Source organism: Mollisia scopiformis, assembly GCF_001500285.1.
Source record: "Mollisia scopiformis unplaced genomic scaffold LY89scaffold_12, whole genome shotgun sequence".
Lineage (NCBI taxonomy): Eukaryota > Fungi > Ascomycota > Leotiomycetes > Helotiales > Mollisiaceae > Mollisia > Mollisia scopiformis.
Window position 1 is genome coordinate 951,805 of NW_017263592.1, and position 25,268 is coordinate 977,072.

General features: G+C 46.7%; 12 protein-coding genes across 12 annotated transcripts; 6 read left to right on the forward strand and 6 right to left on the reverse strand.

The window, feature by feature from the left end:
• The first annotated feature begins 461 nt into the window (after nucleotides 1–461).
• LY89DRAFT_685009 (nucleoside 2-deoxyribosyltransferase) lies at nucleotides 462–1,407 on the forward strand. Its single transcript, XM_018214999.1, has one exon. It carries the CDS (start codon nucleotides 819–821, stop codon nucleotides 1,356–1,358), a length of 540 nt encoding a protein of 179 aa, XP_018071385.1. The 5' UTR covers nucleotides 462–818; the 3' UTR covers nucleotides 1,359–1,407.
• Nucleotides 1,408–1,412: 5 nt separating this feature from the next.
• Nucleotides 1,413–2,187, reverse strand: LY89DRAFT_70222 (uncharacterized protein). The gene is made up of 2 exons (XM_018217240.1): nucleotides 2,083–2,187; nucleotides 1,413–2,035 (listed from the first exon to the last, which is right to left on the reverse strand). Exons 1-2 carry the CDS (start codon nucleotides 2,145–2,147, stop codon nucleotides 1,468–1,470), a joined length of 633 nt encoding a protein of 210 aa, XP_018071386.1. The 5' UTR covers nucleotides 2,148–2,187; the 3' UTR covers nucleotides 1,413–1,467.
• Nucleotides 2,188–3,386: 1,199 nt separating this feature from the next.
• LY89DRAFT_734025 (uncharacterized protein) lies at nucleotides 3,387–4,599 on the reverse strand (the record flags this gene model as incomplete). The annotated part of the gene is made up of 3 exons (XM_018219866.1): nucleotides 3,387–3,893; nucleotides 3,946–4,233; nucleotides 4,282–4,599. The coding sequence occupies 3 exons, from the start codon at nucleotides 4,597–4,599 to the stop codon at nucleotides 3,387–3,389; spliced, it is 1,113 nt and encodes a 370-aa protein (XP_018071387.1).
• Nucleotides 4,600–5,268: 669 nt separating this feature from the next.
• LY89DRAFT_669463 (uncharacterized protein) lies at nucleotides 5,269–6,269 on the reverse strand (the record flags this gene model as incomplete). Its single annotated transcript, XM_018213100.1, has 5 exons — nucleotides 5,269–5,283; nucleotides 5,344–5,490; nucleotides 5,543–5,698; nucleotides 5,796–5,987; nucleotides 6,039–6,269. The coding sequence occupies 5 exons, from the start codon at nucleotides 6,267–6,269 to the stop codon at nucleotides 5,269–5,271; spliced, it is 741 nt and encodes a 246-aa protein (XP_018071388.1).
• Nucleotides 6,270–7,315: 1,046 nt separating this feature from the next.
• LY89DRAFT_734027 (uncharacterized protein) lies at nucleotides 7,316–8,381 on the reverse strand (the record flags this gene model as incomplete). Its single annotated transcript, XM_018219867.1, has 4 exons — nucleotides 7,316–7,629; nucleotides 7,680–7,995; nucleotides 8,047–8,136; nucleotides 8,184–8,381. The coding sequence occupies 4 exons, from the start codon at nucleotides 8,379–8,381 to the stop codon at nucleotides 7,316–7,318; spliced, it is 918 nt and encodes a 305-aa protein (XP_018071389.1).
• A 4,404-nt stretch (nucleotides 8,382–12,785) lies between these two features.
• LY89DRAFT_685010 (MFS general substrate transporter) lies at nucleotides 12,786–14,989 on the reverse strand. The gene has a single exon (XM_018215000.1). The coding sequence runs from the start codon at nucleotides 14,886–14,888 to the stop codon at nucleotides 13,155–13,157; it is 1,734 nt and encodes a 577-aa protein (XP_018071390.1). The 5' UTR covers nucleotides 14,889–14,989; the 3' UTR covers nucleotides 12,786–13,154.
• Nucleotides 14,990–15,675: 686 nt separating this feature from the next.
• Nucleotides 15,676–16,942, reverse strand: LY89DRAFT_685011 (uncharacterized protein). Its single transcript, XM_018215001.1, has 3 exons — nucleotides 16,605–16,942; nucleotides 16,196–16,554; nucleotides 15,676–16,151 (listed from the first exon to the last, which is right to left on the reverse strand). The coding sequence occupies exons 1-3, from the start codon at nucleotides 16,700–16,702 to the stop codon at nucleotides 15,883–15,885; spliced, it is 726 nt and encodes a 241-aa protein (XP_018071391.1). The 5' UTR covers nucleotides 16,703–16,942; the 3' UTR covers nucleotides 15,676–15,882.
• Nucleotides 16,943–18,065: 1,123 nt separating this feature from the next.
• Nucleotides 18,066–19,387, forward strand: LY89DRAFT_70251 (Aldo/keto reductase). The gene is made up of 3 exons (XM_018217259.1): nucleotides 18,066–18,272; nucleotides 18,323–18,603; nucleotides 18,662–19,387. The coding sequence occupies exons 1-3, from the start codon at nucleotides 18,222–18,224 to the stop codon at nucleotides 19,209–19,211; spliced, it is 882 nt and encodes a 293-aa protein (XP_018071392.1). The 5' UTR covers nucleotides 18,066–18,221; the 3' UTR covers nucleotides 19,212–19,387.
• Nucleotides 19,388–19,584: 197 nt separating this feature from the next.
• On the forward strand, nucleotides 19,585–20,578 carry LY89DRAFT_718732 (uncharacterized protein; the record flags this gene model as incomplete). The annotated part of the gene is made up of 2 exons (XM_018218438.1): nucleotides 19,585–19,628; nucleotides 19,684–20,578. The coding sequence occupies 2 exons, from the start codon at nucleotides 19,585–19,587 to the stop codon at nucleotides 20,378–20,380; spliced, it is 741 nt and encodes a 246-aa protein (XP_018071393.1). The 3' UTR covers nucleotides 20,381–20,578.
• Nucleotides 20,579–22,678: 2,100 nt separating this feature from the next.
• Nucleotides 22,679–23,080, forward strand: LY89DRAFT_734031 (uncharacterized protein; the record flags this gene model as incomplete). Its single annotated transcript, XM_018219868.1, has 2 exons — nucleotides 22,679–22,713; nucleotides 22,765–23,080. The coding sequence occupies 2 exons, from the start codon at nucleotides 22,679–22,681 to the stop codon at nucleotides 23,078–23,080; spliced, it is 351 nt and encodes a 116-aa protein (XP_018071394.1).
• Nucleotides 23,081–23,140: 60 nt separating this feature from the next.
• On the forward strand, nucleotides 23,141–23,509 carry LY89DRAFT_734032 (uncharacterized protein; the record flags this gene model as incomplete). The annotated part of the gene is made up of 1 exon (XM_018219869.1): nucleotides 23,141–23,509. One exon carries the CDS (start codon nucleotides 23,141–23,143, stop codon nucleotides 23,507–23,509), a length of 369 nt encoding a protein of 122 aa, XP_018071395.1.
• Nucleotides 23,510–24,141: 632 nt separating this feature from the next.
• Nucleotides 24,142–24,976, forward strand: LY89DRAFT_718733 (uncharacterized protein; the record flags this gene model as incomplete). Its single annotated transcript, XM_018218439.1, has 2 exons — nucleotides 24,142–24,257; nucleotides 24,310–24,976. The coding sequence occupies 2 exons, from the start codon at nucleotides 24,142–24,144 to the stop codon at nucleotides 24,974–24,976; spliced, it is 783 nt and encodes a 260-aa protein (XP_018071396.1).
• Nucleotides 24,977–25,268: the final 292 nt, after the last annotated feature.

Consider the following 25,268-nt stretch of genomic DNA (forward strand, 5'->3'; position numbering starts at 1 on the left):
CTAAAGCGCAATAATAGGATTTACCTGTTGTTGCCAGTCTCCCGTTCTGGAAATATCCCTCGCAGTTTCTACGAAGTCTCTGTTCTTCACTCAAAGTTTCTCTATACTGCGCTTGTAGATTCTTCAAGTTTAGGAAAAAGTCATGCATCTAATATAATTAATACATCAGCTTCTCTCCGTTGTTGCAACTTCTCAAGTCGGTTGTCTGTCGTCCTTGACCGGCTTGCTCTTGCAATGAATTTTTTTCACATGATACCTTCCATAGCATTCCGATATTTTCTATTGGGCTTTGATCATCCATTCCGATACATCGCTATTTCATGTCACGTTTAGGCTTCCCATGATGCATGTCTTACATATGATGTCCTCTGATTGGGTGAACATCCATTAGCCTGCCGCTTCGCAGGGAATGATCCTAGGACCTAGAAAAAGTGGGATGCCGTAGAACACTTCCATTAGATACTGCGCAAGCAACTCCCTTTCAAAGACAACTTTCTTGCATTGGCGAACTTCCCTCCAGGACTGTTCCTGTCAACGGTATCTCGCGACACCTTCCCAGTGGCATTCCATTCTTACATTCCTTAGGACGTCCCACCACATAAGAGACCTCCTCCCTTCCTGGATCTTAGCCCCCAGACTACAACATCACACTTTTGAAGCCTGGTTACTATCCGTTCATCAGCTCCCCTCCTCCAAATCCGGTTGCCCCGAGCTTCAACTCTCCATTATCGTGCGCAAAACAAGAAAGCTTCACTTCACCTCACCTTCCACTCTCATCCCTGGACTGCTCGACGCAATTTCTCTAACGCACTACCAAGATGAAAGTCTACCTTGCGGGCCCAGATGTCTTCATGCCGAAGCCCGAGGCCCGAGGAGAAGAGCTCAAAGCTCTCTGCACAAAGCACGGATTAGAAGGCCTCTTCCCTCTCGACGATAAACTCACAGGATTTGAACACGGTAGCGTCGCAATGGCAGACGCAATCCGAACTGCGAATATGGAGCTCATAAAATCATGTGATGCTATCTTAGCCAACATGACTCCGTTCCGTGGCCCCTCGATGGATGTCGGGACGGCATATGAGATGGGCGTTGGCGCTGCTTTGGGGAAGCTGGTTGTGGGGTATACGATGCAGGGAGATAGCTATGTTGAGAAGGTCAAGAGACTGCACACCGTGACGAGAGATAAGGATGGGTATTTGAGGGATGAGGCTGGAATGAGCGTTGAGGAGTTTGGGATAGGAAAGGGAGAGGAGCCGTTAGTGGATAACTTGATGATTGCGTGCGGTGTCCATAAATTATGCAAGAGCGAAGAGGAGGGTGTGAAGGCCATCGCTGATGTATTGCTAAGCAAGACGTAGTAGCAACGCGCAAATAAGCATCGCAATTCTAGAATACATTACTTCTTGCCCAAAATATGCCAATAGCTCCTCCATCTACCCCCCTGTGGCCATAGCTCCATTCCCCAATTTAAAATTGCAATTGCTGGAGATTTGTTTGGACAGTATTATACTCACCACGCGTGTTCTCAAGCGACAGTTGGATCTGCTGAAGCTCGGTTTGTTGTGCGTGTAGAGCGATCCTCGTTGCTGCAATCCTTACCTTCTGCTTTTCGCATCTTTGCTTCAATTCATGAATCTCTTTCGATAGAAGGGTCTCTCTGTCCGTCAGAGCCATGAAGTCTGTATCATCTTGTTGCGCGCCCATATCATCATCTACTCCTGTGGCACTACTTTCTGCAATAGCCTTCAACTTGGTCGACCTTCGAGTGTTTTTGGCAATGGCATCAGAAGGGACCTCAGATCCTAGGATCTCTGTGCTTCGACTGCCGGCTCGGGCAGGCTGTGCAGAGGTTTCGATGTTTGCATCAGAGCCCCCAAGACGTCTCCTACCACGTTGAGAAGATTTCTTTACTGTGACTGGCTTTGTAATGCGCTTAGAAAGAACCCTGTCTCGGAAGACAGGTCCTGATGTCGCAACTTGCTGACGCTCTACCCCCTTCTTCCGTTGAGGCTTACTTTTAGACTTGACTCTCGTACTAATTAGTGGTTAGTATTAATCATAGACCGATGGCAAATGACATACGGCTCTGGCGAACTGCTAGACGCATTTGCGCCCTCTTTCTTGTGTGGTCTTCTGCGCTCGTCCATGAACCATTTCTAGGTATTCATCAGTCTATGTCAGTAAGAGATGGGGTAAATAAGAGCGTACATGAACTTGATGTTTCGTGAGACCGGGGATCGTATTTGCCAACTTTCTGTAGTCGATCTTTTTCCAATTCGCATGGTAGACTTCATACGCAGCAAAAAGTTGCCTGGTTTGGAACTTGGTAAATCGCTTGTTGGTTCTAGAATCGGGATCCTCGGCATCAGACTCCTGAGTTTCGTCATTGGATTTCTGGGAAGATCCAGGGCGTTTGTCGGTCGTAGCTATAGTTTGATTCATGTCGACGGTTGGGCTTCTACTTCCTTGGGAAGAGGTGGAAATCAGAAAAGGGGCGCGAATCTATTGAGCACAAGTTTATTAATGCGTCTCGCCAGTCTAGCCGTTTGCAAACTTACAACGGGATCTTTCAGCACGGTTGTGGCTGGGGTCGCTACGACTTCCTCTCCACGGGCCTGCTTGAACCAATTCTAGTGAGTGTCAGTGAAAGCAAAAACTAGAGCGCGGAAAGTTTCTCACATCCACTTCAGCGTAGTATCGGTCTAGTTTACTACGAAGATAAAGAAGTACCTCACTGGGTGGGTTGTTGTTGTATTCCTTGGCGACGGCTTGCAGTACCTTGAGCGTTTCCGGGGACCACGGTCGCGGGTTTTGAGGAAGAAGACGAGATGGCTTTTCGACGTTGATATTAGATGGAGGTGTTGTTTCTTTGACAGGTTCTTGAGTGGACTTGACAACGCGCTTCGAGCGCCTGCTAGTGGGAGTGGATTGCGCCTCGATGCGATTCATGATCCTAAATTGCTGACCTCAGATTGCGCATCCACTGAGACCTCACAATATTCTTGTATTCTCGGACTTGAAGAAGGAAGAGAGTTCCAGACCAGCGATGGTGGTTGGAATCTACTCCAGTGGGCGAAGAATAGAGGGGTGACCTTGATGTGTGAATGTGGTCGTTGCGCAAAGTGGAAAAGGAAGGTTCGGGTGGGGCGCAAACAAGTGCCCAGGTGGACTAAGAGATTCTAGTCACATGACTACTTAAATCAGGCCGTTTCTGTGATTCTTACACCATTTCACAATACAAAAGGGAATGTAACTAGTTCATTGTTCCTACGTTTGTATCTAGGCTGGATACTTCTTGCCTCACGGTGCTGCCATCTATGATCTATCGCCAGTGTCTATGATCTATCCACTTGCGATGCAGAGCGCGCATGCGCACCTTTCCGTACTTACAAAGCCCCCTCCATTCTCCCCATGTCCTCGATCTCTTCCACAACATTGAGTAAATCAATGCGACTCTGGTGCAACTTCTTTTTGAGCATCACAATGTCCCCCACAATTTTTGCTCGCAATTCTCTCAATCCTGGGAGTCCTTCCCTTGTGTTAGAATAGTGAAGCCTCTCGCCGCCTCCTCCCTGATTCGTGCCGACCATGGTTGTTGGGGTCTGCTGATGCCAGGAATTACTTTCTTGAGGAACCATACTTGGAGTTTCCTTTGGGCCAGCTTCTAATCTTCCATCCTCTGACGAGCCACGACGGCGTTTGTTGGAAGTCGTTCTCTCTCCCTCAAGATCAATTTTAACAGCAGGTCCAAAATTGTCAGCTCCATCCTGGAAGTTTGACTCATGCTGGGCGCTCGTTCTAAAATTCTTAGGTATCAATTCCTGTGATCTGGTAACCAACTTTACTGCGTCGGGTTGAGCTCCATCTTCGTCAGCACTCGATTTCTCCGACGTCTGTCTCACATTGGCTAAGTTCAATGAAGAATTTCAATCTAAAGAAACTTACTAAAGTGTCAGCAAGCGTAGGAAAGTTTGTGCTAATTTTCCTTTGTCTTCGGAAGCATCCATTAACAGTGTTAACTTCCCGGATGAAATCCAATGACGAGTCTGGAGTTACCTGAATAGATTCTTCAGTCCGCCCGAACTCGGTGGCAAGCATTTTGCGGACGTCGCTAGTTAGAATTGAGTTCTTCTTGAGCTCGGCTTGAAATCTCGCGATCTGTACAGGCGTAAAATAGCGTCCCTTCGAACTATATTCAACAGATGATTTGATGCTCTCGTTATTGGACCATCCCTGATAGCGATTAGTACAAATTTCGCTAGTGAGTTCTGATTGCAATACCCCGATCTGTCCTTCAGTATGTCTATTACCAGGGTCCCTCACGGGGTTGTCTATGTCTTGTCTTGAGGGTCGTAGTGTATGTTGGTAAGATTCCCCAAGCTTCTGAGAATCTGCAGCTGTCTTATATCGAGGAGCGATATTCCGTTGAGAACAATCAGATTTGACAGTGGCAAAGCGATCGTTACCGAAACTCCTTGTGTGTGGCTTAGACCTGTGGTTCGACGTATTGAACAAGCCTCCGAATTCGTCTGAGGGCTCAGATTTCACTCTTCTGCTCGAGTTCTCGGTAGAGTTACGGCTGTTTTGATCCATGTCCATGATGAAGATGAAGATCGGAAATCAAGACTCGACTTGGGCATGAAGAAAATCTAGCAAGTTTACGAAGTCAGAACTCTGGAATTTAAAATCAGAAACCTTACTTGAATAATACTTTGCAGCAAAGGACCTTGCCACTTCTCGAATGTCCCTTGCAACTAAAGAGAATCTATGAAGATCTTGCTTTGACATGCATTAGCTTAACTCTTTCAATACAGGTCGTGATTTAGGTCTTCGGGCTTAATTTGAGGGTCGTTTCATAGAATCACGACTGTATCATCTAGATAGTGCTGTTAGCTGGTGGAACATCTAGATTAGTTGGATTATTTATCCCTTTCACATAGTTTTGGGAGCGAGAGAGTACTTTCATCCCATCATCTAGAATATCCTTACCTTTCTAGCACGTTCTTCTTTTCTAGTACGGCATTAGTACTACCTTAATTTGCAGGAGTTCAATATCCCTGGTCTCTCTAGGTAATGAAGTCATAGGAATACATTGACAAATTATTTGTGTGAAAGTGGTTTGATTCTTCTCTGTCTGAATGCTCTATGCCCAATGGGACTTCAAAAGAGCAAAATGCTTCCACCGCCAGCCAATACCGGCTTCCTAATTCAACACGCTAGTCTATACATGCTTCCGTTCAACTTCCCCAACGCCTAGCCCTTTCCTTCTTATTCAGAGTCGTCCTAAATTTCCCATTAGCTTCAGATCATTTGGATATCAAGTTCAATCAAAATATGGCTTACATCGAGCAACTTCTTGGCTCGCTCGTTGACTTGGTCGTTTGGTGGAAGAGGAGCGGGACAGGAGAACACTGGTGGAGCGGGGCCAGAGGCTCGTGCCGAGGATCTTGCCATGTTCTCCAGATTATCCAGATGGTAATAGAAGAAGTTCTACAATATGTCAGCCTTTGAATGAACCAAGAACTCATGGATATTTTCCTACCGAAACCTCCATCTTCGACAAACCGGTCATCTCTGCTAGATTCTCGTCTCTATCGCTTGGGACTTTGAGATGCTTCTTCGGGTACTTCAGAAGCTCGTCGTGTAGGATGTCCAGCTGAGCGTCGTTGAAGCCAGCAGCAGAGGGTGCCTCAACAAACTACCATATATTAGCCACACATGTACAGATAATATACTCGGTTGTAAAGAAGAAGAATAATAAGGAATGGTATAGAGTGATATGGCAGAACACTCACATCGGCGTCATATGGTCCCTTGTAAGCGAATCCTTGTCGGGCAAAGGTGCTGGGACGGGGATGCCCTCGTGGTGGTGGACTCATTGAATGAGCAACCTGGGACTCTGGGACAACTGAATTCATAGGACGAGCGACTTGGGACTTTGGGATAGCTGCTTGTACCGCCTTGTTTCGTTCATGCCAGAACCACATCTGTGGCAAGTCAGCTTGATCTCTCTCCTCTTTTCAGTATTTGATAAGTACCTTGAACTTGTTGACCTCGTACTTTCCACCAAAGTCGGTTGTGTTCATCGACTTGATTTCGGCCTCGGTCGGGTTTGGCGTAGTGGCAAAAATGACCCGTAGTCTCTTCAACTCCTCCTTTGTGAACCGGGTCAAAAGGCGCGGAGCGCGAGTTCCGGCGGGTTGTTGTCCGTTGGGAGGGAGGCCATTTCCACCGCTACCAGCAGCCCCTGCGGTCATTGTTCCGTACATGGTTATCACTTATGATCTTTGTAAGTCTTTTGAAGTGGCGGGTCTTCGTAAGGTTGGATACAGAACTTGATGCTCTGGAAGCCGCTGTTCACTCTTGTCAGCCAAAGACGTGCAAAGCGAGTAGACTGCTGTCAATGACTTACAATTGTAGGAAGTAGGTTCTAGTAAGAGAACTTTTCAGAGTTTTATTTGCGATCCAAGGAGTTCGTTTGTGGGTGTTGATGAGGTGTTTTGGCAACCAAGGCGCAAGTGAACTCGAAGATCGTAAGCGAATAGAGATTGCTTTTAGGACGCGTCAGGTGTCGCAGCGACTCCTCTAGGATATCAAAGTGTAGGAGAATCTGTAGTGATGGGGTAGAATCTGCGAGAAGTAAGACCGAGGGAACTGCCCAAGAGAATCTGCGTAGTCGTTTCTTCTTCCGCTGTTCTGACAACTGCTTCGCGGTACCGAAGACGATATCCGGAGGCCAATATCGTGGGATTGCAGACTATAAGGAGGTTTCTTGTACAGAAAGTAATTTTCGAAGGCAAGTATTGCGGTGTTGGAAAATGGATAGCGTTCTTGTACAGAAGAGGAGTTCCGGTCCGAAGGCGAAGATTCTGGGGTTTTAGACTAGAGGGGGCTTTCTGTAGAGAAGACAACTCTCGACGGCAAGGATTGTAGTGTCGTGGGTTAGAGGGAGTTCTCTTGTACAGAAAATAATTTTCGAAGGCAAGTATTGCGGTGGTGGAAATTAGATGACGCTCTTGTACAGAAGAGGAGTTCCGAAGGCGAGGATACCAGTATCGTAGATTAGAGGCCCTCTCTTGTACAGAAAGGCATATCTCATAGGCAAGTTCATCGAATCAGATCTTTCCTGAAAGAGTGTGACTCCCAAAACATGGCGTGATATTTCTTCCGGGGAGTCCCTCAGTCAGCCGTGCCTGCAGAAGTTCCATAAGTCACGGTACATCATTTACAACGATAGCAAGGTTTTCCATTCTCTACTTCATATCTCAGTAAGCCTTATGGTTGCGACCAAGATTCTTTCCTTATTCTTTCTACCTTAGCTTTCTCGCTCGTAACTCTCAGGGTTTGGGTCAACGCGTGCCCACGGCTCAAGATATGGATTGGCTTCTTTAGCCGCGACTTTTGCAGCCTTTGCAGCTTTTGCTTCAGTCCAACACTCAGCCAACATCGCGTCTCTCGTACCAGAAGACACAAAACCTTTACCTTGAGCAATCTGAGCAACCCCGACATTGACTTTAACTACTTGTCGGCCTTGAGCAAGGGATCTTTCAGTACCACGAGCAACCTTTGAAGTCTGGTGATTGAAGCTTACGGGCCACTCGGTGACCTTGATACACTCGTCGTCCCTCGCTGCTGAAATTAGCAAGTGGAAATCGTGGATTATAAATATAATTGCTCACCTCTTTCGATGTTGATCAATCCAGGATATCGGTTCATCCATAGAGCCACATTGGCCGGATGTAAGGAGTCCACTTGGTCGGGCAGACGGTCTCTCGCTGCTTCGTTTGATTTCAGGAACGATCGATATGCGATGGCGGCCCGACGAGGAATGCGTAGAGTCAGCAACTTCTCTTTGACAGGGTATGTGACTTTCAAAGTAATGATCAAAGACCGAGGAGCAAATGTATTCCCAGCAGATCTGCGGTCACCGCTTGTATGCTTGCCAGCGGAACCTTGTGGTACGATGGAGACGTTTGCAACACTGGTCGAGGACTTCTAGAACAGCATTAGATAGTTGAAAATCTTATAGGAATGGTGTAGCCATACAACAGCGGCACTTGAGTTCTCTGCAGCTTCGGCGTCAACGTGATTGATATCTTCCCTCTCTCTTCGGTATTTTTCGTTCACAAACCATTTCTAGAAGTGTAAGCGATCAAGATCAAAATGCTTAAAAGATGGCTTACCTGGATGTTATTGTATGTGGAGCTTCTACCGATCGCAGCAACCAAACTTTCAATAACTTCCTTCTTAGGTGTTACACCGTGCTTATCATATGCGCTTCGCAATATGTCCCTCTCTTCGAGTGTATACTTGATCTTTGTACTATCGGTGGGAGTATAGGTGATCTCAGGGGCGCGCTTCTCGCGTATTGGTCTGTCCATTTCAACGGGACGACGGGGAGGTTCGGAGAGGAAGGACTAGTGACTTATTTGTCGTTTGTTGCGCTCAACGGCGAGCTCCTCTAGTCCATTCAAGTAGCAGAAGCTTGTAAGTGAACCTAGGGAGGTAAAGGAGCGCGTAAGAGAGTTGTCGAAAGGTGATGACGGGAAGATTCTTGGGGAAATACAAGTATTTTGACTTCTTGCGCTTGACGGCGAGCCCCTCAGCCACTACAAGTAGGAGGAGAGGCTTGGAAGTGAAGTAAGGAAGGCGAAGGGGCGCGTAAAAAGAGAGATGTCGAAATGTGACGACTGGGAGGCTCTTGAAGAAACACAAAGAGGTTGATTATTGTTTCTTACGTTCGACGACGAGCTCCTCGACCCAATTCAGGTAGCAGAAGATACTTGGAAGTGAAGTAAGGGAGGTGAAAGAGCCCGTAGAAAGGGAGTTGTCGAAGCGTGACGATGGGGAGATTTTTGGGGCAATACAAGGTTTTGACTATCGTTCTTTGCAGTCGGCGGCGAGCTTCTTTGGCTAGCAAGTAGCAGGAGATACTTGGAAGTGAAGTAAGCAAGCTTGAAAGATCGAAGGAGGAGGCGAAGAGAGTTGGAAGTGAAGCAAGGAAGGTGAAAGATCACGTAAGAAGGGGGCTGAGAAGAGACTTGCAAGTGAGCAAGGAAGGTCAAAGATCGCGTAGAAGGGGGGTTACGCGGGGGGTACGTGACGACAAAATTTGCTCTGCTGCGAGAAGTGGAGCGAGGAGGACGAGTCGAGAAAGGCAGGTTGTTTACACCGTAGAGCGACCACCCTCAATTGTCTCAGCCGAGCAACACATGCTCCTGCTTCACTTTACTGCATTTATTTTACGGTAGCTCATTAAACTGGTGCCATTTCTTTCTTAAAAATATTGGCAATCTCATAGAATTAAGCATGATTCAGTACGTACATACACTTGTGGATTTGTCAACGCCTGGTGGAGAAAGAGACGATAATACCCGGCAGAAGCCTCAGTGGAGGCACTGGAGGCAGAACCGAAGTCTGGAGAAACTTCTGAAGCTGTGTAGCCAGTATTGAGAACCGTATTAGCATCAGCGTGGCCGCAATTGATCCCAATCCGTTGAACGACACGAAGCCCCTTGTGGCTAGAGGGCGGCTATGAGAGATTCTTGAATTTTATATCTATCAATACGCCCAGTCCATTGACACCAGCAGTCTTCTTCGAAATTATTTCTCTTGCACCAAGGAAGCGAACTGTGTGAACGGTGCGGAGCAGAAGGCGACGAGACGATAAGCCGTGCTTGGCTTTATAGAGCTTTGCCAGGAACCTCTAATCACTAGCTCTGCTTAGTCTGCCTTGAGCTAATCAAGCCTTCGGGCCTGCCAAAGTCCTCGGCTTGTCACTACTTTCTTCTCGAAAATAAATCTTAACTTGCGCCCTCGCGGCTCGTCGCCTTGCCAGACTCTGAGCTTTTGTTGCCTACAAACAGAGAAGTCTGGTCATACTCTATCTACAGGTCCGTATAGCTCTAATAACCTACCCTGATACCTGACTGTGGGCTGAGACCAGATTGTGCTAACTTTGTACTGATGAGCAGAACACAATATCAATCCTCCCAGCAGCGAGCCGGGGCTCCTACAGAATGCCCAGCACCAGATAAACACATACCGAGAATTACCTAGAGGACTCCGAAGGAGAGGAGCATGACATAAATACCAATATTTGTATATTCGACGAAGTGGAGACCAGTGTGGAGACTGCACCATAGCCGGGGGGACTGGGAGAGCTCGATGTGGTATCTTGCTACGGTGGTTCTGGGCATTTCATTTGGATTTGCCTTAATTGTGGTAAGGGTTACATATACGCTGCACTCGCACTGGACAGAGATGAAGAAGGTATGGTCTCTTTTCAATCTTCAAAAACAGCCCATGGACTGACTATGAAATTCTAGCATGGCCTGACAGTCGAATAAAAGCTCTGAGATACCAATATCAACCAGGAAGCGCAATGGAAACAGTAGAGGATATCTCGAGAAGCAGACCTCGATGACTATATCTGGAGAAAGACACCTCAACAATAATGCCTCGAGGATCGTACCACAAGATTTAGAGCCTCGAAAAAGTACAGGTTAATGTGATGTCGAATGCGAGAGCGACAAGGTAGCCTTAATCAGCAAATATCGGGGCAAAAACAATAACACCCGGTTTGATTGGAAAGCGGCCTCAGAATCCGCTTCCGGTTTCGGTCTTGTCAATTGCTTTGTTTTGGCCGAGCTATGACAAGCACAACCCTGATCCAGCTTGTGATCATATTCCATTCCTACTGATCTTTCAGAGATGAAACGAACCAGACAGTTTCTTCCAGTCTCCCGCAATAACCGAACTCCCTCTGTTCACCTGGATGATGTTGCTGCTTGAACTGAGAATCTCGCACACAAAATCTCACACGTCTTGCCACCAATTGCAGACGATCTACGTACAAAACTGACATTTCTAGACGATCCGGGGCTACCTGGTGCCATCAAGGTCTTCTTGGCAGCCTATAGTTGAGCATTCCTTTCTTCAAGCAATTCTCTTGGGATTTCCATCCACGGGAACCACTGAAATGACATCTAACAAAAAAAGCTAACAACTTTGTACATGCACCAGGAATCCAAAGACCTCTCACTGTATGCTGATATACAACGAGCTACCTCCCTACCAACACCAACAAAAGATCATACCTTATCCTTCCTACGAACTCAAACAAACCCTACTTGCAATATATCGGATACAGCGACACTTTTCCCGAGCTTTCCCGAGCGAGACTTGGAGCCAGGTATTCATAGGAAAGATTGGATGAAGGGTGGTAGAATCACGGGAATCATATGGGAAGAAAGAGTGTTATTGATAAGTCTAAAGTATCAAAGTACAGGAGCAGGAATGAGGATGCATAAGAGTCTGCATAGCTGGCACTAAATGTCCTTGAATAAAGCTTAAAAAAGAGCACAAAAGTGGACCAATGGAGTTCCAACTGAGAGCAAAGATGGACAATCTGCTTCACAAAGCGAACTCAGGATGGTGCATGGTCTGCATGGCGATCTGTGCTCAAAGCGAGAGATTGGGGACCCCATAACCCATAACACATAAAGGAGAGCCACGTTCGGGAGGAGACCAGGTTCGGGAAAGGAGTACGTTTGGGAAGGGAGAGCCGTGTTCGGGAAAGGGGAGCTATGTTTGTGAAAAAGGAGCCACGTTCGGGAAAAAAGAGTTATGTTCGTGGAAGGAGAGTTATATTCCGGAAAGGAAAGCTATGTTTATGAAAGAGAGCTATGTTCTGGAAAGGGGAGCTAGGTTCGTGAAAGGAGGGCCACGTTCGGGAAAAGAGAGACACGTTCGGGAAAAGGGAGCCAGGCTCGGGAAAGAATAGCCACGTCCGGGAAAGAAGAGCCATGTCCGGGAAAGGGGAGCCATATTTGTGAAAGGAGAGCTACGTTTAGGAGAGGGGAACATGATGTTCCCTTTTTCAAAGAGAAAAACTGCGGACCTACAACCTATAAGAGACATCTACAATGTCTCTCTTGAAGTGGGGCCATTCTTGTCTTCAACCGAACTTTAGTACGTGGTCGGCATGGCGACCCCTTTTCCAAGCGAGGAAGTGCGACTCACCTGGCAGAGACCCACGATTCTCCTTTTCAAAGCGAACCCAAGCGGTTGACCTTACAAGGTCGACATGGCGACCACTTTTTCAAAGTGAAAAAATGCGGACCCACAACCTGTAATGGAGAGACCCACGTTCCCCTTTCCAAAGCGAGCTCCGCTAGAACTTTCCGAGCTATGATGAACTCCTGTTTATATTGAGGCGGTGCGGAAGACATGTCTATCCATACACAACACGAGCTCCTTTATGGAGCAAGAAAAAGAGGCATCTATTCTAGAGGAGTGATGGACTCCTGTTCAAAGCGAAAGACAGCTACGACGTCGAAGATAGTGACAACGGCAACAACAGAGACAACGGCTACATCGGCTACATCGGCTACCACAGCGACGATAGCGACGGCAGGGCACAATCTGAGACGTTCAAGTTCTGCCAGCTAGTATTGAAATCTCATTTCATGGATGATTTGGTTTACGGCTGGCCCCTCTTTATATGCAAGGCACCGGTTGGTACGGTACAAACGCACATGTCTATCAAGGATGCTGATACTAACTTTCAGACAAAATTTGGCTAACTGCTATGAGCTGTTTGACCATATTTGAGATTCGCTAGGTATGCTCTAACTTGTTGACAAGCTATTTAGTGAAGGATTGGGAGCACAAACGACGATATGGAGCACAAAAGCAGACGGAAAAGGTTGCTGTTTGGAGCTGGGAATATATTCAAGTCAAGAAGCTTGTATGCTCGAATACAAATGGCAAGAGAATTGCGGTCACCAACAAGCAGACACTGGGGCTGCTTGCAATCCCAAATGCAGGGACTCGAGAAGCAAATTCGGTTTGATTTAATGTTTCGTTCCTCATGATGCTTCCTAAGTACTCCTGCAATGCATACACAGTGGTCCTGAAGTATGATATTCGACGCCCACACCAGCAATGTAATCATAAATAGAAGACCCAAATTGGACGCCACAATTTGCAATGAAGATGCGAGTCTCTATAAACAAACAAATCGGTGAGATCTCTGTCCAGAGCCAACGAAACTAGGTAATGCCAATACCTGCAAACCATTTCCAATGAGAAGTCAAGCTCTAGTCCACCCAGAAGTCTCTTCAATCCAAACACCACACTCTGACGGCCCCTTAAACGCAAGGCGCAGTATACAGCCCCGTCCTCTCCTTCTGCTCCTCACCCCCCAACTGACTATTAGCCAACCTACTCCTCTCCCTCAACACATGCCCCCACTTAAACATCACAAACGGAATTAATGTCAGCGCCGTCCCCGCCAGTGCCAATATCAACCCCGCATACTGACTCCCCACATTCCGAAAAAACTGGCTCGCGAACAGCGGCGCCACTCCTCCAAGCGTATTCCGCATCAATCCTTGCCCCGCAATCGCAGACGACGAGTTCTCGCCGTAGCAGTCAGAGGTGTAGCTGTATGTCGACTCGAAGATGAAGAAGATGCCCATAGCGATCGGTGCGAGGGCGATGGTGGGCGCGATCCAGGGGATGTATCCGTATTGCGTGAAGCTGTAGATGAAAAGGCCAATGGGGAGGAGACCGGCTCCAAACATAGCGCCGTAGAGCCGGGATTCTGGGAGGATTTTGCGGTCGCGGGAGTTCATGATTGTTTTGTATTTTCGAATTTGGAGGAAATTGAGGGCAAAGGCGAGAGTGACGCCGATGCAGAGGGAGATGTATGGAAGGCCAGCTATGCCTTCGCTCCAGCCTCGCTTCGTTTGGAAGGTGATGGGGATCACCGATAAGAAGAGGAAGGTTACGAACCAGGCAAACGCGATCCAGAGACCGAATGCGAAGACGACGGGTTCGGTGACGAGCATGTGGACTGCTTTGACGGAGGAGTTGTGGAGCATTTCTTCAATATTCTTTGCTTCGAGATCCATCTTTGCTTTGTAGCGTTCATCGCCTGTTGCCGCACGGAGGGCTTTGGCTCGCTTGTGAAGAGTGACTCCTCCTCGGGTTTCTCGCAAGGAGATGAGAATGATAAGCAGGAGAGGGATATTAGCCAGACCCTGGATACCTTCGATCCATCTCCAGCCAATCGTCTCATCGATGAACTTAGCGTATATTGGTGCAGCCACCGTTCCCAAGATAGCAACATAGGAGAAGCAAGCCATCGGTCCTGCTCGATGGTCTGGGCGATAGATATCACTGAATGTCCCTCCCACTAAGATAGTTCCAACACAACCAAAAAGACCGGAGAGTGCACGCATGATGAGAATAGTTGCGATGTTCTTGCCCAATGCCAATCCGATGAAGACAATGGCGAAGCAAGCGTAAGCTCCAACATAGATGAATCTTCGACCAACGAGCTCACAGAACGGTGCTAGGAACAGTGGTGCAATAGCACAAGCAAAGTTGAAGCAAAATAGGCCCAATTGTCCCAACTCCGTTGAAACTCCCAAATCGTCGCACATCCGATCGATGCCGCTGCTGTAGGCTGTCGTCGCCAAGCCGATGAACAAAGTCATCAGACACAGGAGGAGAGTGATCCATGCTTTCCTACCGACGCTCCAGTTGAATGGATCCTCCTTGTCATCATCGGTGAACTTGAGCACGATATACTCTTGATCATTCTTGAGAGTGATTTCCCACAACGTGAGTGGCAGTTGGATGTCCACTTCCTTCAATGGTCCTTCGTCTGCGTTGTCCGAGTCACTCTCGTGGAGTGCTTGCAAGAAAGATCCACCAACAATCCTTCCTCTCTGAGCCTGCTTTTCAGGATTCTCCTCTTGTCTTGCCGCTGGCAGATCTGGTGATGACTCGTCTTTCGGAGGTATAGGAGTTTGGACATTTTCCCGCTTCTCTATCCCAGCACCGGATTGTGAATCGTGGTTTTCGTTCGTCGGCATACTGCTCTATCATGGAAGAGTCGGATTTCTCAGAAAGAGGAACTGCCTCCAGCGGCAGCGCACCATAATATTGCTGCATGGCAGCAGTATGAAAGCACAAGATTCAGTGGAGCATCAACATCATATTCCGCCCTTTCCTATCTACAATCCTGATCTGTCGTCATTGGAATGGGGCCCCGAGATAGGACCGTCGTGGTGTTGAGAAACTCTCGGCGAAACCATAGGAAAATACCCATATTTTCTTTACGAAGCTTGCAATTATGGGTCGAGTTAGAAGCTGATAGCCTTGCAATATGCAGCCAAGGATATCCCGAAAAACCCTCAAGGACATTTGCTCTCACGTGAACTCAGCAAGGAACAATGTTAAATCAGTTTGGGGTGCATCAAAAGCTTTCGTATTGAGGGAACCTGGAATTGAGTTCCATTCCATGTCAATCAATTGAAGAACACCTAAAGGCATTAATACAAGTAAATAGACAATTCTCTTAGTATAGCATGTGACACTCAAAGGCCTTTTTCCCGATCCGATCTTTATCTAATCCTGATCAAGTTACTTCAGGGCTTTGAGGGATCGTCTGCCGCCGCTAAGATTAACATCCCTGATGAGATCGAGAGTGAGGCGAACTTGACGAAATTTCAAATTCCGATGTCCTGGTTACTGCAGAATTGGAATGATGCTAGAAACAAACACATGTGCAATAGTTTAATTCCCACTTGGGAGCTGACTCGTTCATAGCGGTGGCTAGGTTCTGCATGTTTGCAGTAGTGGACATAAAGGCCGAAGGAACCGATAAACCTAGCTGCAAAATAATCTGATCGAATCTTTCCACTCTTGATGTTCTGAAGACCACTGAAAATCTCGGGACTGGACACGAGATTCCCGCAAGATGACGCTATACATGCTAGAAACGCCATTCATTCTTTGTACATTCCATTCAAGCGGCCGTAAGTCGTAAAATCATCAAATCCAAATTCATCCGTCGGTATCCACAATTCAGTACGGGTACCCATACCGAGTCGATGATTTATTGTCTCGGTCGACTCTGGTATCCACCGTCTTCGCTTCCAATTGTCGCAATGAGTATCGATCACTTCCTTTTCTTTCGTCGACCAGAATCTGCTTCTGTAATCTGGTTTCAAGCCTGTTCATTGCACGATTGTTGAACCACTTCTTCCAGATCTTTCGTCCAAAAGCGCCTCCTCTTGAGGTATGCGTCCAATAATGGCCTTCGAATTTTCTAGGCTTTGGACTTCCATGGTAACCTGAAAATTTAGCCTTAATCGTAATTTGCGGTCGGGAAGCTTACATCTTCCATTGTGTCCTCGTTTCCTGACAGTGAACCTCTCACAATGTCCACAATAGTTCATGCCGCTAGGCATCCAAGACTTCAGCCGAAAGTGTAGTCGAGATCTTCTTGTAAAGCATTCACAATGATCTGATCCGTAGCTTGTCCTGCACTTTGCCTTCATTTCTGGAGTCGATCGCCCAAGTGCCTGATTCCGCTTGTGTGCTGCTTCATATGATAATTTATGACAGTCTCGTCGATGCGTCCAGCGGGATTGCCAATCTTTAGTCGCGTCTTTGCATTGGCAGAGTGGACCAGTGTCTGTGCTCTCGAGCGAGATTGGCTCTTTCTTTGAGGGAGCGAGATCATAGAGGTACTTGCTATCAGAAGTCACTATCTACCTCCATGAGGAACATGGCAGGACATTTACCAAGTCAAACGAAGGCAAACAAGGTCATTCGGTGTGCATGAATCCAGAATGAGAGAATGCATCTCTGGTGGAAAAGCAGTGAACTGAGGGAAAGACATTTCTGCTGTTGAGGGCGTATTTTATTGATGGAAGATATAAAAGAGGAAAGAAGTATTGTAGTTTTGAGGTTTAATTGAGTGAGGATGACTTGAGATTGAGGACTTCAATCAAAGACAACTCCATAGTATAAATACCCTCCGAGCTTTCGAAAAGGGCCAACGCGACATCTCAAAATAGAATAATCGAGCGCGTCAATGACACGAACTCACGAGATAATCTCAGGCAGCAGCAACGAGCTTTGCCTGATGAGGAGGTAAATGAGGCAATGCGGAGGTCATGTGCGAAATGGTTAGGCAGCAGTCACATGCTGACTAGTCTGTAAAGAGATTAGCGCTTAAGACAACTACCGAGGTTTGTCCAAGTCGGATCTTGATAGAACTTTCAATTCCCTCTCCGTCCAGAGAAGAGCTGATTCAGAAACATTTCGAGGCTGACAACCGTCGAGCCCTCGAACTTTCGAAGTGTATCGCTTGCAGACTTCTGACTCCTTGCATACATATCGTTTTCCCATTATCTTACCAAGATCATTCTGTGGTCGCTATGTTACTCAATGCCTTTCGACTCACGGTCCATATTCCTTGCTGAAGGTGCCTGTTACTGATTGAAGTGAACAGCTATGCGTCTGCGACAATCCTTCGAGCCTTTCCTGAACCCAAACCCCGTCTCTCGACCGTCGATCCCTCGAAAATGTTTTCCATAAATACAACATAAGGCGTGCAATTGGCTTCTATGTGTTTGGCTTGGAGACCACAACAACATTGATGACAAATTCGTTGATGGGCTGGACAATCGGCAATATATGACTTCTTTCGAGACGCAGGAGAGACAATAGCCATGTCCAGCAAGCAGATCATGTCTCTCAAACTTGCATTGCCGACGAACGCATCAAAAAGCATGCCAGAAGAGTGGTGTACATGCAAGTGCAACACAAGCTATACAACAAATTACCACGTCATTACACATACATCCAGTTCGGCTGAGTTCAGCTACCGTCGTATCTGTCAGGACTCCTGCTCGTTGTCCTTCAGCCCCGAGATGCTCTTGCCCATGCCGTTATATCCTAAGGCCCTTGGTTTCTCCGCATGCTACTCGGGCATAATTCAGTTTCCTTATCTCCCTTTGTTTCGGTCCCGAACTGCATCATTTCGTTGTCTGATGCCCAATCAGAGAAGCAAGGATATATCTGCTTTGCCTAAACAAGATTAGCCAGCAATCACCAAGTGGTCATTGATCAATTGCCAGCCCTCTCTTGCGCCTGCCATGAGCCATTGGACATCGGGTTTCAAAATCGCAAATTGTGGGCGTCGTCACGCAATTCATGTAACTCAGACAGCTCCTTCACTTACTCAGCAAAAGCTTGTGAGGATATTGTAATATATTTAAGATCCGCCTTCTCTGCGTATTCTATATATCAATAGATGTTCCTTGGCAAGAAAGGCCAGAAACATTTCAATCACGTCTTCCTTGAACAAGGACCTCAACGCCACATATTTTTCGTAATACAAGCTCTCGCCCATAATGGCACCAATCCCAAGCCTCAAACTGAATGATGGAAATTCCATCCCACTTGTAAGTAGAATTACTACCAGCTCCCTCAATCCATTACTGACCACACGTAGCTCGGCTTCGGAACCGGTACCGCCCAGTCCAAAAGACGACAAGAGAAGCCAGGCTTCAACCAAGACCTGGTGGATATTCTCGAGATTGCAATAAAGCAAGGTATCCGACACATCGACGGTGCCGAAGGCTATGCCAACGAAGAAGAGATCGGTGTTGCAATCAAAGAATCTGGCATTCCCCGCGAAGAACTCTTCATCACCACAAAAGTCCGTGATATCAGAACATTGCCTGGAGCTATCGATGTCAGCCTGGAGAAACTGCAGCTCGAATATGTTGACTTGTAAGTCACTAAAGCCGGCCATTTGCTTTCATCACTGGTACTAATGGTTGTCGTGTAGATACCTGATCCATTCGCCCTACGGAGCCAAGGAGTTGTCAGAGCTACAGACAGCATGGTTGGCCATGGAATCCATCCAGAAGTCCGGCAAAGCCAAATCAATCGGCGTCTCCAACCATCTACAGCCCCACATAGAAGCCATTCTCGAAGTCGCAACCATCGTCCCGGCCGTGAACCAAATAGAATTCCACCCCTACCTTCAACGAGGCAATAACCTCGTGCCCTGGCTTAAAGAACATGGCATCGAAGTAACCAGCTACAACGGCCTTACACCCCTCCGCAAAGGTCTGGGAGGTCCCTTAGATGGACCATTGAAGGAAATCGCAAAGAAGTATGGAGTGAGTGAGAATGCAGTCTTGATCCAGTGGCAGATACATCAGGGTATTGTCCCGATTACGACGTCGAGTAAGCCAGAGAGGTTGGCGGAGTATTTGCAGGGGGTGGAGTTGAAGTTGGAACCGGAGGAGGTGGAGGAGATTACGAGGGTGGGGTTGACGCATCATTTTAGGGCGTCGCAGTTGACGAGGTTTGAGCCTGATGATCGGTCTTAATCCCTTGTAGGTAGATGCAACTATGCTTCGATTCAGAATTGCAATACCGAGAGCTGAAGCTGGGGAAGTTCAACCCCTTTCCCTGAGTCACTCTTGACCGATGGAGCATGTGTGGAGTACTATAGGCTGGCAACACTTTGACTGTGGTATTACTTTTCGATATTCATTTGACTGGCAAAGCTTGAATCTCCATGACTGGAGACCTTCATGTTCAGTCATGTTGTGAATAACCAAGCTGCCGCTTGCCGGTGTCCTTTGGTATAAAATCCCGGCCTCGAGTCTATTCTGTCCCCTTTGAGCAAGTGTCTTCCAGCATCCACCATACTCAAATCCTCCCTTGACAATCTCGGTCCCGTCAGATCATTTCTTAATCATGTCAACATCTACGTCTCAGCCTGAAGGTATCTCCATTGCCGAGTAAGTTCAACTCAAAGTCCCCACGTTTGTATAAAATACTAAACTCCCAAATTAGTGAGCTTGGCCTTGATACTGTCAAGCTCATCGTCGGCTCCGGCGACCAAAAATGCTCGTTCGCAGTGCACAAGAACCCGCTATGCAAGAAGATCCCTTATTTCGATACAATGCTCCACAGCAAGTTCAAGGAAGCCCTTACAGACCAAGCGGAGTTCCAGGAAGACTTGCCTGTTGCCTTCAGGATATTGATCAATTGGATTTATCAGCGCAAGGTGAAGGCATTGCCGCCGTCCGACCCTAGAAGTGGAGGTCTAAGTCAAGCCTTGCAACTTCTCCAGCTCTGCATTCTCGCCGAGAAGTTGATGGCAACACAACTACTCGACGACGCCCTGGCTGCTTTATCAAAGCAATATATGTACACGTATGCAACCAGTCCAGAAAACTCAAACCCATTCGAAGTAACCCCGGCCGAGCTGTGTGGGGTATACAACGAACTCCCAGAACATTCCAAAGTCCGCACTTGGGTCGTGCGGGTCATTGCGCATCAATTCAGCATCATTCGGCGCAAGGATTACAACAATAGTGCTTTCCAAGAGCTACTTGCCGACAATTTTGACCCTCTGGGCGAATTCTTGACTGGTTTGAGAATGGATAAACATGAAAATTCAGATATTTCAGCATACTTGTACGCGATGCCACCCCCAAATCATTATCCGTCCAACCTTTATTACGCCTTACCTACTCAACAAAGATGATTCTCTTCTTATCAAGATACTTTTATTCGTTCTTGCTTTACAAGTCGTGCGGTTTTTCTTTCCGGTCAGCAAGGCATCCCGTAAAATGGAAGGTGGAGTGGAAGGTGATGTCCGAATTACAAGTGGCACGTCATCCATTTGGACAGACGCATTGTGAGATCAGGAGATTATAGGGGTGTATTTGTATTTGTAAGCAGCGGAAACATGTACACTTGGTTTGTGGCGCTTTCTGAAATAGTGGGTGAAAGGTGTCAAGAAGTCATGCTGGGCATGCATTCACGTTGGGGTAGGATTTCAGAAAACGTCAATAATGCATTCCTTCACAATCAATTAAGCAAGGTGATACCACAACTATCTGTGCTAGAGCATTGTGCAGAAATTTAGGTAGCAAGTACCTTCAAGAATCAGAGGCCAGAAAAAGGTGTCCATGATAAGCTCACAATGTTCCTACAAAGCTCGGACTTAGCAGAATCTTGCTAGTCTAGTAGAAAGTAGGAGAAGGATGGATTCAAATCTTTAACTTAATTAAAACGGCTTCAAGAGCGTGACTTCTTACATTCGAATTTTGGCTTTGCTAAGGACTACCTATTGGTCCACAAACTAGCGTCCAATGTTACTATAAGTGGATGACCACTTCCACAGTCATTTTGCGCTCCATCAAGATTTCGATTTCCTCTTATTAACTCTTTTCTGAGCAAAATAAAGTGCAAAAGCAATAGCATGGCAGAAGCTGGATAAGTTCCCTGTGGATCTTCGGGTATCGTCCCTCTTGAAAGCGATTCCAGCAAAGGTAGTACGATCCAAGGAAAGTATCTCCGTGCCAATACCATCAACACTTGAACACAGAGCCTTGCCCTAGCGAGAAGACTTAAAGGAGAATACGTAGGTCTGAGTGAGAGATTGAGGGTGGTAAGGACTTATAATGGACTAGGATATTCTGGCACATTCTAGATATACCCTTGCGACTAAGACATAGGTATCTTTCGCATTGAATCTTGGCAGTTTTCTCTATGTCAAGCCCCGCATACTAATATGTTGAGACTGGATAATCCAGGTGGAGACAAAGCTGCACCCAATGATTGCATCACAAGTTCTTCCGATCGAGGTAAAAGAGTAGGCTTGACTCTTCTGTATTTGAGCGAGGAATTCCGCATTGCGCTTTTTGTGTGACTGAAATTCATGGACATGGCAGTGCAATTCGTAATAAAGCGAACAGTGCAATCTGATGAAGCAACTTCTCTCCTCTTTCTGTGAAATGTATGTATAATAGGATTCATGTCATCAAGAAATGGAGAGCTGGTTCACAGTTGAGCTGTAGAGTTCAGGTTGAATCCGTCTTTGATAGTAGCTCATTTATTGGTATGCCTGGAAGCGTTGCCAACATCTTGACCTCAGATCCCCATCTTCATTTGTTTTGACTATGGCATATGGTATCCAATCCTTTCAAGGCATCCATCTGCATAGTTTTCGTTTTTGGTGAGGTTCTTATACATTGTGTCTGCTGATGATAAGGTAGGATGGCTGACTTATGGATGAAGCAGCTGTGCTGTCGCTGGACGAGGGTGACTCCCTCGGATCTGATGTGGAATTGTCCTAGTTGAAATTTTCCTGCTCAAACCCCTGTCCCAATGAAGCTCGTCAATATTTGCAAGTCAGATTGTGGGCGAGACGTCGCTCTAGGGCGAAGGAGAATCAGGAAAATATGTACTTGAAACAATGGTCAGTACAGAATTTGAGCTTGTGATGTAAAACATGACTTTCAATTAGCTCCAAGGCCAGATTGATGTGGAGAGTAGAATGAGCTGCGGTTAAGATGTTGTGACACTAGACTCATCACCGCAATTCGACCCTATAAGACATGTACGAGACTTATGATTTATTTGCCTTCGAAGGAAAAGATTTGGTTATCTCCAATGTACACGCAAGTAACCATGGAATGATACATAGAAGTTTGAAAGCGCAGAAATTGTCAAGTGACGAAGGTCCATTCGCTTAGCTCACTCATAGCTAGTCAAGCTAAATTGTTCACACTCTTTCTTTCTTTCTTTCTTTTTCCCCGAACCAACGCGTCTTTATCTTCAAGCTGCATAGACAACTCGGAGGCGTAGCTTTGAAACAATATTCTGTCCTTGGTCAAGGAACCTAGGCTGAGGAACCTCTTCTGGTAAGCTACAAGAGTCTCGATGGTCAGCACTGTTGTAAACAATGCTGACAACGCCTAGATCGCGTCACTTTCGACTCAAGTCTCGCGTTCCTTCGACAACTGATTAGAGTCACTTCGCAAAGATATCAAGAACCATGGCGTTGGTTGTAACGAAAAGCCCACTGTTTAAGTAAGTTTGTTCTCAAGTTCAGTAGCCGGATTTCAAGCTGATCGTTTACAGGCGACTTGGCGACGAAACAGTGAAATTGGTGGTCACAAGTCTTTGCGAACACCCCAGAATCTTCACTGTCCACAAACAGTTACTCTGTCAAAAGATTCCATACTTCGACAAGATGTTCAATGGCCCGTTCGCGGAAGGTACAACACAGTCGGCGACCCTGCACGAAGATGATCCCCTGGCTGTCGAATCCATGCTCGGCTGGGTCTATCTGGACAAAATTGAGATCGTCGATGATGGTGGCTCTCTTTATCTCAACCGTTACATCCATCTGTTCTCTTTGGCTGAGAAGTATCATATCACTACACTGGCTGATTAGACAATGGATTTAATTGCCCTGGAATGTTTGACTGGTAAATTCGCACTATTGGCTGAGTAGATGAAATTGTGCTACGATCTAACATACGAGAACTCTAAATTGAGACTCTACGCAGCTCGAAATTTCGTCTACTGTACGCTCTCGATGACCGACGATTACGCTGGTGGTCTTTGGAACAATGATATCATGCACCAAGCCGTCAGTGATTGCGGAGATCTCAGCAAAGACACTTTTGCAATTCTTCGTAACCAGTCTGGAAAGGTTTTCAAGAAGCCATACACTGCCCCTCGATGCGAATATCACCAACATGCCAAGGAAGAAAAGTGTGGTTCGGAAACTCCCGCTCAAGGAGCGAAGGATGAATGGTGGTCAGATCATCCCGGTTCTAATGATTGGAGGGGATCTGGTCCTACTTCAGATCAATGGTAGACCAGACCTAGATGTGTTAGCATACTTTGCAACCCTCCGGCGATGAGAGATGGTGTATGAATTGAGCATTGCACTTTGACTACAGAACCTCCTCATACGCGACGTGCTAGTCTCTGGAGCTTTTCTCCTAGATAACTACTGTGATCAAGAGCGTAATACACACCCGATTTTACTTGATTTTGACCACACAGTGAGAACCCACTGCTTTCAATGAACAGCTGGAAAAGCAGGAGAGGCCAGGCCGTACACTTTTGAATTCCGTTGCTGAAGATGCCTGAGAAGAAATCACATATCACTCAACCACCCCACTGTCTACAACTGCTTTAGCCTCTGATCGTCTCGCTGGATCAATTATTGCTCTTTGTGACATTCACTTTCATATTATGGGTTCAGATCACCTGATCTCAGGTACGCACCCACGTTCCTACCGCTTTCGGCTGGTCTGCAAAACAGCTCTCCGCCTTCATCCTGGTCCTGTCACATCTCATAAAAGGTCGAGGCTCGATCTCCAAAGATTTCTACAGTCCTTGTCTTCTCAACTCTGGTGTTCTCTTTTCGCGGCGGAAGCATCCTAAATCTTCTCGTCTCGATTGAAGTGCTTCATGATCGTAGATGCGCCGCTCACTGCAACCATGAGCTCTTCACCTTCTACGATGTCTGCTGCCCCAGCTAGTTCTTCACTCGTTGGGGCTGGAAATACTAAAGGAACACAACCCAAACCTGACTCGCAAGACATCAGTTTCGCTGAGTAAGTCTCTCGAGATCATCTACCCTTGTTTTCGATATGCTGACATCGATAGTGATCTTGGCAATGAAATTGTCCTCATCACTATTGGCGTTGCACCCAATCAAGAGATATTCCCTATACACAAAACTCTACTATGCAGCAGATCCACCTTCTTCGATCGCATGTTCAATGGAGGCTTCCGCGAGGCTTCGACACAGAGTGCTAGTCTACCTGAGGATAATATTGATGCCTTCAAGGTATACGTTACTTGGCTTTATCGTAACATCATCGAAGTCCCCAAAAAGGCGCCGATTGCTCCTGTGCTGATTCGGCTCTTCGCTTTCGCGGAGAAGTATTGCCTTGAGGAGCTGGTTGATAACACAATGGACTATTTGGTCGGGCACCTTCACGACAAGAATGCTATACCTTGGCTGGATCTGATGGTGTCATCATATGCCAGTACCCATACTAAGTCGAAGTTGAGGATTTTAATGAGTCGAATCAACCTCTATGTTGCTCTGAGATACACCGATGCAAAATGGGAAGCTTTCAATACTGATACAGTGATTCCCTTCCTGATCAGATGCCCAGATCTTACGACTGATATGTTTCGACTGATCAAAGGTTCTTCTGGCAAGAAGGCGGTAGATCCAAGGTCTTTTAGTTGTGAATATCATCAACACAGCAGCACAAAGCCATGTCCTTATGGTGGCAAGAGCAGCGTCGACTCGCGAGGATAAAGCGTTCTTGCTCTCAAAGACTCTTTGAAGCGCAAGCGGGAGGACTAAGAGCGAGATCGAGTATCCATGCTCATACTCAGGAAATAAGTCTACATCAATGGTAGACATGCTCCTACGAGTAGCGAAGTTCAGCGTGGAAAGACTTTGGGGAGTCTTGGAAAATGCTTCATGGTTGGCCTGGTGATCAAGATATATTGAGCGCGAGGTCCATACAGTCATCATCTGGTTTTCTATTCTTGCTCTTTTCTATGGATTGATGCGGCATTCAATGAAGAAGAAGGAGCACGTTCTT

Excerpts from the sequence above, each read along its gene's own strand:
- LY89DRAFT_685009 (XM_018214999.1), top strand. The coding sequence starts at position 819 with ATGAAAGTCTACCTTGCGGGCCCAGATGTCTTCATGCCGAAGCCCGAG.
- LY89DRAFT_70222 (XM_018217240.1), bottom strand. The coding sequence starts at position 2,147 with ATGGACGAGCGCAGAAGACCACACAAGAAAGAGGGCGCAAATGCGTCT. Across the intron at positions 2,036-2,082 it reads TCTAGCAGTTCGCCAGAGCC|TACGAGAGTCAAGTCTAAAA; the intron begins GTATGTCATTTG and ends ACCACTAATTAG.
- LY89DRAFT_685010 (XM_018215000.1), bottom strand. The coding sequence starts at position 14,888 with ATGCCGACGAACGAAAACCACGATTCACAATCCGGTGCTGGGATAGAG.
- LY89DRAFT_685011 (XM_018215001.1), bottom strand. The coding sequence starts at position 16,702 with ATGTCTTTCCCTCAGTTCACTGCTTTTCCACCAGAGATGCATTCTCTC. Across the intron at positions 16,555-16,604 it reads GTTTGCCTTCGTTTGACTTG|CAAGTACCTCTATGATCTCG; the intron begins GTAAATGTCCTG and ends GACTTCTGATAG. Across the intron at positions 16,152-16,195 it reads ACGAGGACACAATGGAAGAT|GTTACCATGGAAGTCCAAAG; the intron begins GTAAGCTTCCCG and ends CTAAATTTTCAG.
- LY89DRAFT_70251 (XM_018217259.1), top strand. The coding sequence starts at position 18,222 with ATGGCACCAATCCCAAGCCTCAAACTGAATGATGGAAATTCCATCCCA. Across the intron at positions 18,273-18,322 it reads ATGGAAATTCCATCCCACTT|CTCGGCTTCGGAACCGGTAC; the intron begins GTAAGTAGAATT and ends GACCACACGTAG. Across the intron at positions 18,604-18,661 it reads CAGCTCGAATATGTTGACTT|ATACCTGATCCATTCGCCCT; the intron begins GTAAGTCACTAA and ends GTTGTCGTGTAG.